This window comes from Cherax quadricarinatus, chromosome 39 (genome assembly GCF_038502225.1).
Source record: "Cherax quadricarinatus isolate ZL_2023a chromosome 39, ASM3850222v1, whole genome shotgun sequence".
Classification (NCBI taxonomy): Eukaryota; Metazoa; Arthropoda; class Malacostraca; order Decapoda; family Parastacidae; genus Cherax; species Cherax quadricarinatus.
In genome coordinates this window covers 17,658,386-17,678,298 of record NC_091330.1, presented here as the reverse complement: position 1 = coordinate 17,678,298, position 19,913 = coordinate 17,658,386, and the positions used below count along the sequence as shown (strand labels likewise).

General features: G+C 39.8%; 1 protein-coding gene across 6 annotated transcripts in view; it reads right to left on the bottom strand.

Annotated features, from left to right (window-relative positions):
- Positions 1–19,913, bottom strand: part of LOC128696371 (chloride channel protein 2-like) — a 411,833-nt gene that overhangs the window by 137,932 nt on the left and 253,988 nt on the right. For all 6 annotated transcript variants that reach the window (XM_070092470.1, XM_070092468.1, XM_070092467.1 and 3 more), the window contains one exon: positions 11,637–11,721. In XM_070092470.1, the coding sequence (XP_069948571.1) occupies positions 11,637–11,721 (85 nt within the window). The remainder of the gene's footprint in view (positions 1–11,636; positions 11,722–19,913) is intronic.

The following is a 19,913-nucleotide window of genomic DNA, read 5'->3' as shown; positions in this document are numbered from 1 at the left end:
CAATATGAGTTTTTTCCAATCTGGAAATGGTCAACTGTCATCAAGACCAATATAAATACAAAAAAATACAAGCATGAAGTTAGAGACATTGAGGGTAAAATAAATTCTAATTTTTTTACAGCTAAGATTAAGAAACTCTAAACAGTTATATAAGCTTAAATGTAAGGACATGCATGTAATAATTTCTTGAAAATACTACAATATACTGAACACGTACAAACATGCAATTTTGGAATTAGTTGATTGCCTTATTATACACTCCACACCCATTCTGAGGGTAGTAGTCACCCGACACCCATCCTGTGGGTGGTAGTCACCCCATACCCATGCTGTGGGTGGTAGTCACCTCATACCCATCCTGTGGGCAGTAGTCAAAAGATAACAGAGGCACATAATGTGTCCAAGGATATGATTTATTTTATATTCTGTAATATACACAGTACTACTCTGATTATTAATATAATTTAAAAATTGATATGTGGGGTAACTATATTAAAGAATACTATACAATTTATAATGTGGGATTAAAAGTAATGACAATGATTTAACAAATCAATGTTACACTGATTATTTAAATGAAAAAGAGCACTGTATGGTCAGCTGCATGTTCTGAAACAATTGCTGTGTAAATATAATACAGCAGTTGTTATCTTGTAAGGTAGTGGTATATCAATCCTTTCAGCCACCAAGCAAGCTGGCAGATATTGATACTGCAGATCCAATGCTTAGTATCCCTAATATAGATTTTCACGTATCAAACAATCCCATGACAAGTTTCAAAAGTTTTAAGTCTTTTACACCAAGTTTAAATTAGCAAAAATATAAATAAAAATGCAGAATGCTATGTACACCTGAATAATATTTAACTCAAAGAGATATTTTAATTCTGAAGATAAAGACTTTTTATAGGGTAAGCAATGCTTACCATTCTTCTAACGAGTGAACACCGCTGTGTATGGTAATTATGATTAAACAATGTGGCTTTTAAAAAGGAAATAGAGAAGGAAATTAAATTAACAATAGAAAACAGCCCAATGTACTGTTTTTAGATTTTTTCAGTACATAGACACCCTGGCACACCAAGAATGAGTTTTTTTACACAGCTGGACGTACAGGCTAAGATTTTTTATCCCACCTCAGCTTGTGTTAAAGCACAGCATTAAATAAGGTATACTCCTCCACCATGGTGCCACCCACAACAGTTGGCTAACTCCTATGGTGTATATACACCACTTAGTAAACAGGGGGTTAAAGGTGTAAAGAAACTTGCTTGTACTTCTCACCCTACAGGTACAAAACTTACTTCTAGCAATGACATGAGGTTAAAGCTCTAAAACCATAAAATAGCCTTCACAATAGCTTATTAAGAGAATAACCAGACAGCAAGTGTACAAAGTCAAGTTAACATCCAGGCTTTAGATGTATGTGCATCTGTAATATTTCAAGTCCTTCCTACAGTACGGGTATCAGGCACATTATAAAGCTATGTAAACAACAATAACCACCACCCACTACTACCATCATTCATATCATCACTTTCCTTGCTACCACTCTCTGCCAGTACCCACTATCACTAACTGCTACCACCAGTTCTCACTGTGTAATTGTCATACAGAATAGGGTAGCAACACACTGCTGATGTATCTAATTTTGTTTAGAAAAAAAAAAAAAAAACACCACTACCTCCAGCCACCATCATTATATGTCACCACCATCACTAAAATTACCACCATTACATAACCAGCTTTTAACCACCTCCACCTACATACCACAACATGCACTACCACTCAGCTGCTATAACTTCCTTCCCATCCCTTCCACCACTTTCCCTCTCTACCACACTTATACATTACCTGTGACCAGTTTCAAGAGTATTCCTACTCCCAAAGCCCAACCTGGGGCCAGGCTTTTCTGGTGCTTGACTGGTCAACTAGGTTCTTCCTGTTAGTAGCCTGCTGGATCACATATCCAGTACAGCATGGTTGAGTTTTATTTTGAAGACTTCTACACTTGTTCTGGCAGTATTTCTGATATCATCTGGTAGAATGGTGAATAGCCTTGGCTCCCGGATGAAAGTATAGTGTTCACTGGGTTTGTTTTACTAAACTCCTGGATGATGGTATAGTGTTTATGGGTTTGTTTTACATTTCCTCATATCTCTCATTCCAGGATGTTGTTACTGTAGGTTTAGAGACTAGGGCCTTTAGTATTTTCCATGTACATTATCATGTATTTCTCCTTTGCTTCAAAGAGTACATATTTAGTACTTCAATGGCTGTACTGACTCTGTGGAAGTAAATGATCTATGTATCTGTTCCAGCTTTGACATCTCACCTGCTTTGCATGGAGCCATCAACACTGAACAGCACTCTAAGACAGAGAGAGCACTAGTGATTTGAAAAGTGTCACCACTGGATATAATTCTCTGGTTTGAAAGTTCTTATTATCCGCCCCGTATCCAAAATGGAGTGTTCGATATTTTCTTAACAAACCTGGTGAACACATGATGATATCAAACTTTTTTTTTTTTTTTCAACAAGTCAACTGTCTTCCACCAAGGCAGGGAGACTCCTGCCACTTGTAGAAGTGTTGCCGATATACCGTTTTGTCTCGTTTTTATTTTAATTTATATATTTTTTGTATGTTCTGATAATTACAACTGATAATAGTTCTTGTGATTTCATAGCCAATCTTTGTTCTGACACTAATATTAGGTACCGAAATTGTACTCAAATATGTAGTCACAATCACATTGACAGGTGAACATTTACACCTGCTTGGGTTATTTTCTATTGTCTAGAAATATATACAAAGTATTTATAGGTTCCAGCAATGTTTTAGATACCCTGGCATATACCTTGAAGCATGGTGTTATGAAAGGCATCCTTATACTGCTGACAGCCCAGTGACATTTGATAAATGCCCACTGCTCCAACTAACCCTCGCTGTATTTGTTATCACTGTTACACACAAACATGTCTTGACTCTCTGTCTATCTAACTGTCTGTCTGCCTGTCTATCTATCTGTCTCTGTCTGTCTGCCTGTCTCTGTTTATCTGTATTTCTGTCTGCCTGGAGTATACCTATATCAAACTCCTTGAAGAAGGGTGTTATGACATCTGTTGACAGCCCAGTGACATTTGATAAATGGGCGCTCGGGGAAACCCCCTGTCTTTACTTGTTTTCACTGATACACACCAACATGTCTGTCTATCTATCTATCTATGTCTGTCTGTCTGTCTGTCTATCTATCTATATGTCTGTCTATCTTTGCCTGAAATTTTTGGGTTATCCTAGGCAATTTACACTATGTATAATAACTGAGACAAAGATATAGATAGACAGAGATATAGACAGAGAGACAGCCAAAGCAAGCCAGGCAGCCAGCCAGTCTGCCGAATACATAAGAACATAAGAAAGAAGGAACACTGCAGCAGGCTTACTGGCTCATGTAAGGCAGGTCCATGTCCCCCCCCAGCTTAGACCAATGACTCACCTAGTCAGGTCATATCCACTGAAGGAAGAAGCATAACATCAGACCTCGTAGCGCAAGCTAGTCAGATCCAACTCACACCCACATGTACACCCAACTACTATAATACCTTGTATAACTATGTATCATGTCCTAATAAAATATTATTATTATTATTATTGCCTAACCTGTTTTTACTTTCCTCTTAAAATGGGAGTGTTAATGCAACATGGCATCAGTGAATCCCTGGTGTTTGCCATGCTATTTGCTCTAGCTGGAGCTCAATTGAACTGGTGCTCCCACAAGGTACTAAGTGCTCCCAGATTTTTTTTAATACTGTGCACATTGAGTGCACAGACCCATCCTTTCATGTCTATGCGACTCACGCCTATTGTGCCAAATTTGAAGGAATGAAAAATAAAACGTTGATCTGCATTCAGAGCGCTACTTGAGCAAACGTATATCTACGTTTGGACAGTTTAAGGGTTAAAGTGCAGGCATTGTACTTCCCATTTCCAGTACTCAAGTCCAGCTATATAAAAATAGCTGGTTTCCCTGAATCCCTAAGCTAAATATTACCTTGCTCACACTCCAACAGCTTGTCATGTCCCAAAAATCATTTGTCTACATTCACTCCTATCTAACATGCTCACGCACGCTTGCTGGAATTCCAAGCCCCTCGCCCACAAAACCTCCTCTACTCACTCCCTCCATCCATTTCAAGGACGACCCCTACCCCGCTTTCCTTCCACTACCACTACAGATTTATATGCTCTCCCAGTCATTCTACTTTGATCCATTCTCTCTAAATGACCAAAGCACCTCAACAACCCCTCTTCAGCCCTCTAGTACTTTTATTAACTCCATACATTGCCCTTAAACAAGACATCTCCACTGCCTCCAGCCACCTCCTTGCTGCATCATTTACAACCCAAGCTTTACACCCATATAAGAGTGTTGGTACCACGATACTTTCATACATTCCCTTCTTTGCCTCCATGGATAATATTTTTTGTCTTCACATACACCTCAATTCACCACTCACCTTTTTTTCCTTCATCAATTTTATGATTAACCTCATCCTTCATAAACCCATCCACTGACACGTCAACTCCCAAATATCTGAAAACATTCACTTCTTCCATACTTCCTCTCTCTAATGTGATATCCAATTTTCCTTCATCTAAATCGCTTGATACCCTCATCACCTTACTCTTATCTATGTTCACTTTCAACTTTCTACCTTTACACACCCTCCCAAACTCGTCCACTAACCTCTGCAACTTTTCTTTAGAATCTCCAAAATGCACAATATCATCAGCAAAAAGTAACTGTGTCAATTCCCACTTTGCACTTGATTCCCAATAATTTTATCCCACCCCTCTCCCCAACACCCTACCATTTACTTCTTTCACAACCCCATCTATAAATATACAGTGGACCCCCGCATAACGATATTAATTCGTTTCTGAGAGCTCATTGTTATGCAAAATTATTGTTATGCGAATTAATTTTCCCCATAAGAAATAATGGAAATCAAATTAATCCGTGCAAGACACCCCAAAGTATGAAAAAAAAAAATTTTACCACATGAAATATTAATTTTAATACACGCAAACTGAAAAAGGCATGCACAATTACATGACACTTACCTTTATTGAAGATCTGGTGATGATTGATGGGATGAGAGGAGGAGAGAGTCTTAGTGTTTAGAAGGGGAATCCCCTTCCATTAAGACTTGAGGTGTCAAGTCCTTTTCTGGGGTTACTTCCCTTCTTCTTTTAATGCCACTAGGACCAGCTTCAGAGTCACTGGACTTCTGTCGCACAACATATCTGTCCATAGTGGCCTGTACCTCTCGTTCCTTTATGACTTCCCTAAAGTGTTTCACAACATTGTCAGTGTAATAGTCACCAGCACGGCTTGCAATAGCTGTGTGAGGGTGATTTTCATCCATAAAGGTTTGCACTTTCAGCCACATTGCACAGATTTCCTTAATCTTTGTAGTAGGCAACTTCTTCAATTTCTCTCTCCCCTCCTCCAAACCAGTTTCCTCAGGTCTGGCCTCTTGCTGTTGAAGTTGATCTAGCAGCTCATCAGTGGTTAGTTCTTCATTGTCCTCCTCCACCAACTCTTCCACATCATCCCCACTAACCTCCAACCCCAAGGACTTTCCCAATGCCACAATGGATTTCTCAACTGGCATACTCCTCTCAGGGTTAGCCTGAAACCCTTCAAAATCTCTTTGGTCTACACATTCTGGCCACAGTTTCTTCCAAGCAGAGTTCAAGGTCCTCTTAGTCACTCCCTCCCAAGCCTTACCTATAAGGTTTACACAATTGAGGATATTAAAGTGCTCTCTCCAAAACTCTCTTAGAGTCAATTGAGTTTCTGAGGTCACTACAAAGCACCTTTCAAACAGAGCTTTTGTGTACAGTTTTTTGAAGTTTGCAATAACCTGCTGGTCCATGGGCTGCAGGAGAGGAGTGGTATTAGGAGGCAAAAACTTCACCTTAATGAAGCTCATGTCCCCATAAAGTCGCTCTGCCACGTCTGTAGGATGACCAGGGGCATTGTCTAACACCAGGAGGCACTTAAGGTCTAATTTCTTTTCAGTTAGGTAATCTTTCACATTGGAGGCAAATGCATGGTGTAACCAGTCATAGAAAAAGTCCCTAGTGACCCATGCCTTACTGTTTGCCCTCCACAGCACACACAAATTAGCCTTGAGGATATTCTTTTGCCTGAACACTCTGGGAGTTTCTGAGTGATACACTAATAAAGGCTTCACTTTGCAATCACCACTACCATTGGAACACATCAACAGAGTAAGCCTGTCTTTCATAGGCTTATGTCCTGGGAGTGCCTTTTCCTCCTGAGTAATGTAGGTCCTGCTTGGCATTTTCTTCCAAAACAGGCCTGTTTCATCACAATTAAACACCTGTTCAGGTTTCAGTCCTTCACTGTCTATGTACTCCTTGAATTCCTGCACATATTTTTCAGCTGCTTTGTGGTCCGAACTGGCAGCCTCACCATGCCTTATCACACTATGTATGCCACTACGCTTCTTAAATCTCTCAAACCAACCTTTGCTGGCCTTAAATTCACTCACATCATCACTAGTTGCAGGCATTTTTTTAATTAAATCCTCATGCAACTTCCTAGCCTTTTCACTTATGATCACTTGAGAAATGCTATCTCCTGCTATCTGTTTTTCATTTATCCATACCAATAAGAGTCTCTCAACATCTTCCATCACTTGTGATCTCTGTTTCGAAAACACAGTTGAACCTTTGGCAAGAACAGCTTCCTTGATTGCCGTTTTGTTGCCCACAATAGTAGCGATGGTTGATTGGGGTTTATTATACACCTGGCCAGCTCGGAGACATGCACTCCACTTTCATACTTATCAATGATCTCTTTCTTCATCTCTATAGTAATTCTCACCCTTATTGCTGTAGGGTTGGGACTAGAAGCTTTCTTGGGTCCCATGGTCACTTATTTTGCAGATAAAATCACCAAAAACACTGTAATAATACGAAATGTTCCGATTGTATGCTTGGATGTTACCGTGGAGGCTGGCTGGTAAACAATGCCAGCGGCGGAACATGTGAGGCTGGCTCAGGCCGCACATTAGATGCGTCTCGGACGAACAGCATTGAGCGGGTTTTTTAGCGGTATGCGAGGCAAAATCTTAGCGATAAAATGTATCGGTATGCGGATTTAACGTTATGTAAGGCCAACGGTATGCGGGGGTCCACTGTATTAAACAACCATAGTGACATTACACACCCCTGTCTAAGACCTACTTTTACCGGGAAGTAATCTCCCTCTCTCCTACACATCCGAACCCGAGCCTCACTATCCTCATAAAAAACTCTTTACAGCATTTACTAACTTACTACCTATTCCATATACTTGCAACATCTGCCACATTGCTCCCCATCCACTCTATCATATGCCTCTTCTAAATCCATAAATGCAATGAAAACTTCTCTACCTTTATCTAAATACTGTTCACATATATGCTTTATTGTAAACACTTGATCTACATATCCCCTACCCACTCTAAAGCCTCCTTGCTCATCTGCAATCCTACTCGCTGTCTTACCTATAATTCTTTCAATAATAACCTGGTATACTCAGTAAACTTATTCCCCTATAATTTTTACAATCTCTTTTGTCCCCCTTCCATTTATATAAAGGAACTATACATGCTCTCTTCCAATCCCTAGGTACCTTCTCCTCTTTCATACATTTATTAAACAAAAATACCAACCACTCCAACACAATATCCCCCCCTGCTTTTAACATTTCTGTCATGATCCCATCAGTTCCTCCTGCTTTACCCCCTTTCATTCTACGTAATGCCTCAGGCACCTCCCTCACACTCACATCCTGCTCTTCTTCACTCCTAAAAGATGTTTTACCTTCCTGACCAGTGCATGAAATTACTGCCTCCTTTTCATCATCGACATTAGAAAGTTCCTCAAAATATTCCCGCCATCTACCCAATACCTCCAGCTCCCCATCTACTTACTCCCCTACTCTGCTTTTAGCTGCCAAATCCATTTGTTCCCTAGGCTTTCTTAACTTGTTTAACTCCACAATCTTTTCTTATTTTCAGCAAAATTTCTTGTCAGTGCCTGTCCCACTCTTTCATCTGCTCTCCTTCTGCACTCTCTCACCACTCTCATCACCTTTCTTTTACTCTCCATATACTCTGCTCTTCTTACAACACTTCTGCTTTGTAAAAACCTCTCATAAGCTAACTTTTTCTCTTTTATCACACCCTTTACTTCATCATTCCACCAATCACTCCTCTTTCCTCCTGCACGCACCCTCCTATAGCCACAAACTTCTGCCCCACATTCTAATACTGCATTTTTAAAACTATTCCAACCCTCTTCAACCCCCCCCCCCCCACTATTCATATTTGCATTAGCCCACCTTTCTACTAATAGTTGCTTATATCTCACCCTAACTTCCTCCTCTCTTAGTTTAGACACTTTCACCTCTCTCTTACTTGCTGTTGCCATTTTCCTTTTGTCCCATCTACCTCTTAATTATAGAGAATAAACTTTGAATTGAATTGAAATTGAATTGAATTACTCTAAGTGTAGCTACAACTAAATAATGATCTGATATATCCATTGCCCCTCTATAAACATGTACATCCTGAAGCCTACTCATCAACCTTTTATCCACCAAAACATAGTCTAACAAACTTCTTTCATTATGTGCTAAATCATACCTTGTATACTTATTTATCCTCTTTTTCATAAAATATGTATTACTTATTACCAAACCTCTTTCTACACATAGCTCAATTAAAGGCTCTCCATTTCATTTACCCCTGGCACCCCAAATTTACCTACTACTCCCTCCACAACATTTTTACCCACTTTAGCATTGAGATCCCCAACCACAAGTACTCTCACAAGCACTCACTCAACATTTCCCAAAATCTCTCTCTCCTCTACACTTCTCTCTTCTCCAGGTGCATTAACACTTACTATAACCATTTTTTACACCCAACCCTTATTTTACACTGCATAATCCTTGAATTTATACTTTTATATTCCCTCTTTTCCTACCATAACTTATTTTTCGACATTATTGCTACTCTTTCTTTAGCTCTAACTCTATTTGAAATCCCTGACCTAATCCCATTTATTCCTCTCCACTGAAACTCTCCCACCCCCTTCAGCTTTGTTTCACTTAAAGCCAGGACATCCAGCTTCTTCTCATTCATAACATCCACAATCATCTTTTTCTTATCATTCACATAACATCCACGCACATTCAAACATCCCACTTTGACAATTTTCTTCTTTTTCTTTTTTAGTAAGCTATATGGGAAAAGGGGTTACTAGCCCATTGTTTTGGCATTTTAGTTGACTTTTACAACACGCATGGCTTACAGAGGAAAGATTCTTATTCCACTTCCCCATGGATATGAAATGAAAAGCACTAAGAACAAGAACTATTTTTTTTTTATTATCACACTGGCCGATTCCCACCAAGGCAGGGTGGCCCGAAAAAGAAAAACTTTCACCATCATTCACTCCATCACTGTCTTGCCAGAAGGGTGCTTTACACTACAGTTTTTAAACTGCAACATTAACACCCCTCCTTCAGAGTGCAGGCACTATACTTCCCATCTCCAGGACTCAAGTCCGGCCTGCCGGTTTCCCTGAATCCCTTCATAAATGTTACTTTGCTCACACTCCAACAGCACGTCAAGTATTAAAAACCATTTGTCTCCATTCACTCCTATCAAACACGATCACGCATGCCTGCTGGAAGTCCAAGCCCCTCGCACACAAAACCTCCTTTACCCCCTCCCTCCAACCTTTCCTAGGCCGACCCCTACCCCGCCTTCCTTCCACTACAGACTGATACACTCTTGAAGTCATTCTGTTTCGCTCCATTCTCTCTACATGTCCGAACCACCTCAACAACCCTTCCTCAGCCCTGTGGACAACAGTTTTGGTAATCCCGCACCTCCTCCTAACTTCCAAACTACGAATTCTCTGCATTATATTCACACAACACATTGCCCTCAGACATGACATCTCCACTGCCTCCAGCCTTCTCCTCGCTGCAACATTCATCACCCATGCTTCACACCCATATAAGAGCGTTGGTAAAACTATACTCTCATACATTCCCCTCTTTGCCTCCAAGGACAAAGTTCTTTGTCTCCACAGACTCCTAAGTGCACCACTCACTCTTTTTCCCTCATCAATTCTATGATTCACCTCATCTTTCATAGACCCATCTGCTGACACGTCCACTCCCAAATATCTGAATACGTTCACCTCCTCCATACTCTCTCCCTCCAATCTGATATTCAATCTTTCATCACCTAATCTGTTTGTTATCCTCATAACCTTACTCTTTCCTGTATTCACCTTTAATTTTCTTCTTTTGCACACCCTACCAAATTCATCCACCAATCTCTGCAACTTCTCTTCAGAATCTCCCAAGAGCACAGTGTCATCAGCAAAGAGCAGCTGTGACAACTCCCACTTTGTGTGTGATTCTTTATCTTTTAACTCCACGCCTCTTGCCAAGACCCTCGCATTTACTTCTCTTACAACCCCGTCTATAAATATATTAAACAACCACGGTGACATCACACATCCTTGTCTAAGGCCTACTTTTACTGGGAAAAAATTTCCCTCTTTCCTACATACTCTAACTTGAGCCTCACTATCCTCGTAAAAACTCTTCACTGCTTTCAGTAACCTACCTCCTACACCATACACTTGCAACATCTGCCACATTGCCCCCCTATCCACCCTGTCATATGCCTTTTCCAAATCCATAAATGCCACAAAGACCTCTTTAGCCTTATCTAAATACTGTTCACTTATATGTTTTACTGTAAACACCTGGTCCACACACCCCCTACCTTTCCTAAAGCCTCCTTGTTCATCTGCTATCCTATTTTCCGTCTTACTCTTAATTCTTTCAATTATAACTCTACCATACACTTTACCAGGTATACTCAACAGACTTATCCCCCTATAATTTTTGCACTCTCTTTTATCCCCTTTGCCTTTATACAAAGGAACTATGCATGCTCTCTGCCAATCCCTAGGTACCTTAACCTCTTCCATACATTTATTAAATAATTGCACCAACCACTCCAAAACTATATCCCCACCTGCTTTTAACATTTCTATCTTTATCCCATCAATCCTAGCTGCCTTACCCCCTTTCATTTTACCTACTGCCTCACGAACAAGAACTATTAGGATAAAATCAAAGAAAACTCAGATGAGTGAGTATACATAAATGTGTACATGTATGTGTAGTGTGACCTAAGTATAAGTAGAAGCAGCAAGTCGTACCTGAAATCTTCCATGTTTTGAGACAGAAAAAAGACACCAGCACTCCTACCATCAAGTAAAACAAATACAGGCTTCCTTTTTACACTCACTTGATAGGACGGTAGTACCTCCCCGAATGGTTGCTGTCTACCAACCTACTACCTAATTACTGCATTTAATTCAATAGTTAAAATAATAACTATAGATATAATTTAAGAAAGACATAATGTCTGATATAAAATACTAAAAGATGACATACACCTTTTGTGTAAATAATGATACTTAAGAAATATGAAGGAGCTGATTAGAGTACTTCTGCTTACCCAGTCAGAGCAAAGACGAAAAGTTCCTGTGGATCGAACGGGTACCCCACCTTGAAGTTAGTCTTGAAGAGAGCAGTCAAGGTTTCTGGGAATAAGAATAAAAGGACATCAAACACAAGTATCCTTCATAGTAAGTGAGCCATTGGATATGTACCAGACATTATTGGTACCAGCAGATCCAAAATACACTAAACTCCTCGGCGATCAAGACGGATCTCAGCCACACTGACAAATAACCACTTGCATAATTCCCAAGATCCTGATGAAATTTGATGAACTTTAAGTTCTACTGCTGGTGAAGGACATGAATCGAGTTTTGCTGAATGACTGATGATACCCCTATCATCATGAATAATGTGATGTTCAATATAGGAGGATAACAGGAACTGATAGTAAGGAGTAACTCCCAGGAAAGCTTAGTTACTGCCAGGGCCCCAGAGAACTATACAGGTATGTCCTGCAGGGCCTAATGAACCACAGTGATAGCAGCAAAGGTAAATGGCACCAGGACCAGCCTCAGTAGCAGAAATTACAGCTTAAACCAGAAAATAAAGTATAAAATCAATACAATCAAAATTAATTGCAAGAAACACATTTTTTCTGGCCTGGGCAGTGTGCCTTATTACTGCAGCCCATCTTCATGTTATACAGGTTCAGTAAGTCTTAGAAATGTATTCTAATACATTCACAATTGTTCCTACTTATAATCCTTAATACTGTACACACTAGTATGATGCAGACCTGTAGACAATCCAAAGAAAACAAGCAAGCAAAAACAGCGGCATAATATTAGTACAAATTAAGAACTGCCAGCAGATTCAGGTTCAAACTTATAGGGACATGCGTGAATAACGTGAGAACAGACTACACCGTTAAAAGGCATAGGCAGCATGTGGCGGGCAGTGTGTGGCAGCCTCAGCAGAGAGACTGGCCACCTTACCCGATCAGAGAGTATAGTAACAGCTCCTGAGGGCCGAATGGAATGTCCACATTAAAGGAGGTCTTGAAGAGCGGAGTCAGCGTGGCTGGAGGGGGGTACAAAGACTTGCTAGTAGACCACACACACTAACATACACAGGAAAATAAATATGTTAAGTCTTGTGCATACTTTTACACATTCTATTAATGGAATTTACTGAAGTTAATTAAGCATTCAAAAGAAGGCTATTTTGACCCAAAAACTATTACACATCTGCATCAACACAACAGTAAGTTCCACATATATGGTACTTCAGTCTATTTATAAATAAAATAAAATATTAAAAAAATATATAATAGAATCAATCTGGATTAAATAAATTTTAAGACTTAAAGGAATAGTAATTAGGAATCCCCAAAGGGGAACCTTCAAGTGATTGTCAGAATTTTTTTCTTCCTCCAAATTTTCGTTATTTCATTCGTACCTTGAGAAAGCTTCATCTGATGAACTTCAAATTTTCTATGTTTGTGTATGGTAACTAGGGCAAGAATCCTGAAACAATCTGCATATGTATGTCACCTTTAACCCTTAAACGGTCCAAACGTATATATACGTTCACCTGCGCAGCGCCCCAAATATTTTGAGAAATTAAACAATTGTTTTTTTTTACAGGAAAAAAGAGCATGTGGTACCCAGGCATCCCCAATTTTTTCATATGGCGCACACTGAGTGCGTACACCCATTCTCTCATGTCTAGGCGACTCGGGCCTATCTTCCCAATGTTGAATAAATGACAAATGAAAAGTATATATACTTTTGGGGCGCTACATGAGAGAACGTATATATAGTGCCAGGAAGGAAAAAAAACTGGCAGGAAATGGCAGAAATCGTACGCCAAATCCAGTCATTTCTGGAGTGGAACCACAGTCGATGGCCTCCACTCTAAACCAACAGATACAGATACTAGTGCCGGAAAAAAGAGTCCTCCAGTAACACCAATACCACCAGTTCAATGACATTCTTCTTTGCAAATATACAGGGTCAAAGCCAGCAACAAACAACAAAATACCTTTCATCTGTGGACTGCTTGCAGAGGCAAATGCAATGTTCGCAGCTTTCACAGAGACCCACATAAAGGATCACTTGGACAACGAAATATGGATCCCAGGTTACAACCTATACAGATGCGACAGAGTAAACAGGCAAAAGGGGGGAGGGGGGTTGGCCTGTATATCGCAGAGTCACTAGTTTGCACAAACGTGCTTAATGCCTCAAATGATGTAGTGGAAGTTTTAGCAGTAAAGATCGAGAACCAAAACCTAGTCATTGTGGTAGTCTACAAGCCTCCGGATGCAACGTCCCAGCAATTCCAAGAACAGTTGTTAAAAATTGACCACTGTCTGGAAAATCTGCCAGCTCCTGCCCCCAACATCTTGCTCATAGGGGATTTCAACTTGAGGCGCCTAAAATGGAGGAATATAGCAAATAATGTTGTTGCAGTGATAACACCAGGAGGCAGCTCTGACGAGAACTCACACACACACGAGCTTTTAAATCTCTGCACAAAATTCAACTTAAACCAGCAAATAATAGAGCCCACTAGACTGGAGAATACACTAGACCTCATCTTCACTAACAATGATGATCTGATACGAAATGTCACCATATCAAAAACAATATACTCAGATCACAACATAATCAAGGTTCAGACATGTATGCGCTGAGCCTCACACCGACAAAATGAGATTAGTCACAAGGGGGCCTTCACCAAATTCAACTTTAATAACAAGAACATAAAGAGGGACCAAGTAAACCAAGTACTAAACGATATAAGCTGGGAAGATAGACTAAGCAACACAGACCCCAACTTATGCCTAGAACAGATTAATTCTGTGGCACTCGATGTATTCTCAAGGCTTATTCCTTTAAGAAAAAGGAGGAGTAAATGTAAAATAGAAAGACAGGCGCTCCCTTTACAGGCGACGGAAAAGAATAACAGAGCGGCTAAAAGAGGCCAATATATCTGAAATGCGTAGGGAGTCACTGGTCAGAGAAATAGCAAACATCAAACTTAAGCTAAAGGAATCTTATAGGAGTCAGGAATTGCAGGAAGAACTAAAAGCCATAAATGAAATCTTATGCCAAATCAAAGTCAAGAACAACATCCAGTATTGCGCCCCTACTTAAACAAGATGGGTCCTACACAGATGACAGCAAGGAAATGAGTGAGCTACTCAAGGCCCAATATGACTCAGTTTTTAGCAAGCCGCTAACCAGACTGAGAGTCAGAGATCAAAATTAATTTTTTATGAGAGAGCCACAGAATTTCATTAACACAAGCCTATCTGATGTTATCCTGATGCCAAATGACTTCGAACAGGCAATAAATGACATGCCCATGCACTCTGTCCCAGGGCCAGACTCATGGAACTCCATGTTCATCAAGAACTGCAAGAAGCCCCTATCACGAGGTTTTACCATCCTATGGAGACGGAGCATGGACACAGGGGTCGTCCCCAGTTACTAAAAACAACAGACATAGCCCCACTCCACAAAGGGGGCAGTAAAACAATAGCAAAGAACTACATACCGATAGCACTAACATCCCATATCATAAAAATCTTTGAAACGGTCCTAAGAAGCAAGATCGCCACCCATCTAGGTACCCATTAATTACACAACCCAGGGCAACACGGGTTTAGAGCAGGTCGCTCCTGTCTGTCTCAATTACTGGATCACTATGACAAGGTCCTAGATGCACTAAAAGACAAAAAGAATGCAGACTTAATATATACAGACTTTGCAAAAGCCTTCGACAAGTGTGGCCATGGCGTAATAGCGCACAAAATGCGTGCTAAAGGAATAACAGGAAAAGTTGATAGATGGATCTATAATTTCCTCACAAACAGAACACAAAGAGTAGTAAACAGAGTAAAGTCTGAGGCAGCTATGGTGAAAAGCTCTGTTCCACAAGGCACAGTACTTGCTCCCATCTTGTTTCTCATCCTCATATCTGATACAGACAAGGATGTCAGCCACAGCACCATGTCTTCCTTTGCAGATGACACCCGAATCTGCATGACAGTGTCTTGCATTGCAGACACTGCAAGGCTCCAGGCGGACATCAACCAAATCTTTCAGTGGGCTGCAGAAAACAATGTGAAGTTCAACGATGAGAAATTTCATTTACTCCGATATGGTAAACACGAGGAAATTAAAACTTCATCAGAGTACAAAACAAATTCCAGCCACAAAATAGAGTGAAAAACCAATGTTAAAGACCTGGGAGTGATCATGTCAGAGGATCTCACCTTCAAGGACCATAACATTGTATCAATTGCATCTGTTAGAAAAATGACAGGATGGATAATGAGAACCTTCAAAACTAGGGATGCCAAGCCCATGCTGACACTCTTCAGGTCACTTGTTCTATCTAGGCTGGAATATTGCTGCACACTAACAGCACCTTTCAAGGCAGGTGAAATTGCTGACCTAGAAAATGTACAGAGAACCATCACAGCATGCATAACGGAGATAAAACACCTCAATTACTTTGAGCGCTTGAAGTTCCTGAACTTGTACTTCCTGGAATGCAGGCGGGAGAGATACATGATTATATACACCTGGAAAATCCTAAAGGGACTAGTACCGAACTTGCACACGAAAATCACTCACAACGAAAGTAAAAGACTCGGCAGACGATGCATCATCCCCCCAACGAAAAGCAGGGGTGTCACTAGCACATTAAGAGACAATACAATAAGTGTCAGGGGCCCGAGACTGTTCAACTGCCTCCCAGCATACATAAGGGGGATTACCAATAGACCCCTGGCTGTCTTCAAGCAGGCACTGGACAAGCACCTAAAGTTGGTACCTGACCAGCCGGGCTGTGGCTCGTACGTTGGATTGTGTGCAGCAAGCAGTAACAGCTTGGTTGATCAGGCTCTGATCCACCAGGAGGCCTGGTCACAGACCGGGCCGCGGGGGCATTGAGCCCCGGGACTCTCTCCAGGTAAACTCCAGGTAATGCGTTTGGACCGTTTAAGGGTTAACATAAGTTGTTGAACTCATTCCCAGCATCCTGGAATGGCTCCAAATAACTTCCAAAGCCCTTAGCAGCATAGCTTCAAATGTTTAGAAAAGATGTCTTCTAATTAGTCGATGGCAAAAAGTGAATCTTCTGATCAACTTCAAAACTTCAACACTGGTGTATCCTACTGTGAAGCAGGTTGCTATTTTTAGTGTAGTGTGTAGATACCATTGTACCAATGGTATCTACACACTAAATTATGATATGATGCTGGTGAGAGGCTTTTGATTTACGGAAGTGGATTTATTCTCCCCCCTCCTTGGATCAAACCTGAATCCTGCTAATTCCTAGAGGCATCAATTTTTAATGGCTGATGCACTCAGAAATAAGTGGGAATCTAAATTTATGTAGATTGGCCTAGGATAACCCACTCATGTACTTTTTTGTGCCAATAACATCTGTATGCCCTCAAGATCATTTAAAAAGAATTGTATGTAATGTAAGCAAAGCCTAATAACTTAATTACCAACTTTAAATACCAGTCTTAGAAAAAAGTTTTGATTTATTTTTGCTGGTGTAGGTCTGAATTTGCTTTTTCAAGCGGAGTTGGAAAAATTTAAATACTGGTTTTTATGGGATAATTTCTGTGTGCCTCATCTGACTGGCTTCAGCACTTCAACACTATTAACTTGATAATGCAATTTCAGAGCAGCTTCAAATTAATGTGCTCATGTAGTTTGGATTTAAATTAGTTTTAGGCTGTATATGTCCTAATTTATCAATTTTACTGAAGAAATCTGAAGATTAGTTTCCATGTGATAACTTGTAAATGTCTCTCCTGATTCACCTCAAACCTTCAGCACTAATATTCAACTGCATTAAAAACTTGTGCCACACTCTGCATTATTTTTATTGCATGCACTGAGGTACAAGGGACTGATGTTATATAATATGGAGGGATATCTTTCTTGGATTGTGCAGCAATTGAAATGCATCTAGTTTTCCAAGAATCTGCCATCTTGTAAAGCCTGTACACTTTAAGAAAAAAAATTATGAAATAATACATTATTATTATAGCCATGGGGAAACACTAAACCTGTTGGGGTCATACAATGCCTGGGGAATGGGAGGCAATCAGAGTTGATCTGAAAAAGGGTAGAGCAGCTCCATTTCCTTGAATCAAGCACCCCTCACCAGCATGAAGGATCCCTCCTTAGAAGGTAAAAATATTTCAAGCCGCTTCAGTTACCTAAACAAGAATATCTGATTAAAGTGGGATCAATGTACAGTACAAATATCAGAGACAGTTAAACACATCATTCCTCTATAAATGTTAGTGTTAGGCTACCAGTAATAACACAGTACACTATGTGTATATCAGAGAGATGGTGATGGGGGATTTTATTCTGCAAGGAAAAATGTCTTCTCACTAGGATCTTCATTACATGATGACCCAATCAGAGGGTAAGTAACAGCTGGGTCTTTACCATATCAAAAATAAACTCACAATATGGTACTAGGGATGGAACAATACCAAAAATTTTGCAGATACAAATGCTCAATTTTAGGCTGATACAGATACCATGAAAATTAACAAATACTGGCCAATACCAATACCACTAAAATTAACCAATACTTAGTTATAGGCCAATACCAGTGCCATCAAAATTAGCTGATACCCACCAATACCAATACTTTGGTACACCCCCACATAATATGCTCTATGATGTATATAATACTGACAAATTGCAATGTCTGGGTAACTCAGTGAATAACAGATCTTGAATAAGCCAAATATTTACTAAAGAAACCATTTCTGAGGGATTTTTTTACTTGTTCCTGAAAGAAAACATGCAGAAAAACTATGGTAGTGAGAGTTGGTAAGACTGCATAAAGTAAAAACAAGACTGTAGACAACCCGAGAATGTAGACCAAGCCAAGCTAAGACTTCAGAGTCGAGTCAAGAATGTAGACAAAGCCAAGCTAAGACTTCAGAGTCAAGTCAAGAATGTAGACAAAGCCAAGCTAAGACTTCAGAGTCAAGTCAAGAATGTAGACAAAGCCAAGCTAAGACTTCAGAGTCAAGTCAAGAATGTAGACCAAGCCAAGCTAAGACTTCAGAGTCAACCCGAGAATGTAAACCAAGCCAAGCTAAGACTTCAGAGTCAAGTCAAGAATGTAGACAAAGCCAAGCTAAGACTTCAGAGTCAAGTCAAGAATGTAGACCAAGCCAAGCTAAGACTTCAGAGTCAAGTCAAGAATGTAGACAAAGCCAAGCTAAGACTTCAGAGTCAAGTCAAGAATGTAGACCAAGCCAAGCTAAGACTTCAGAGTCAAGTCAAGAATGTAGACAAAGCCAAGCTAAGACTTCAGAGTCAAGTCAAGAATGCAGAGAAACAAGGTATGATTACAAAGTCAAACCAAGGCTGCACAGTCAAGCCAAGTTTGCAAAGTCAGAGTTAACCCTTTCAGGGTCCAGATGCCAAATTTCAAAGTGTGCACAGTGTCCAAGAATTTTCAAAAAATAATTTTTTTATTTTTTTCTTATGAAATTGTAGAGAATCTTTTTCTGAAGGTAATAAAACAAAAAGTATGAAATTTGATGGAAAATTTATGAAAAATAGATGTATTCTCTCATATTTAGGCCCAAATTTACCACTCACAGCTTATCAGAGTGAGCTGAGCTCATGGCATAAATCTACAGTTTGGACCCTCAACGTAAAGCCGTAGATCTATGGTACAGACCCTGAAAGGGTTAAGCCAGGTTTGTGTTCATCTCCACAAGACAGTAGTTTGTTTACATAATTAGCAATGTTATACTAAGATGAAACCTGAATGTTATTTGGTCAAGTGAGGGACCAACATATCTATTACTGTACTGCTTACCTGATACAGTACATTAATGACCAACCTTGTTGGTAAACACCATAAACAGCAAACAGATCATTATCAAGAACACATACAGTATTTCTTCAGTTTGATTTATCCCTCTTATGAGCAATTTTCACGGCCTGTTACTATCTTATGTATGCCAACAATTTTAAATCTAATTTAACATATTAATCATCCTGGATGACCTTCATTATTTAACTGAGCCATACAGGATTCTGCAAGAAATGAAAAACTTATGGTTTTCACATTGTTAAATGAGGGCAGATTTTTCATCCATTAAACTAAGTCTCATCCTATTGTTTGCAAAATATAATTTTTTCAATGATCTTTAGTAAGTTATTTATATCAAGGATAGAATATACTGACAACTATGTTAAAAGACACAATATGTGGTTCATGGAATTTTACTGAGATGTTTCGTTCACCAGGGACTGTA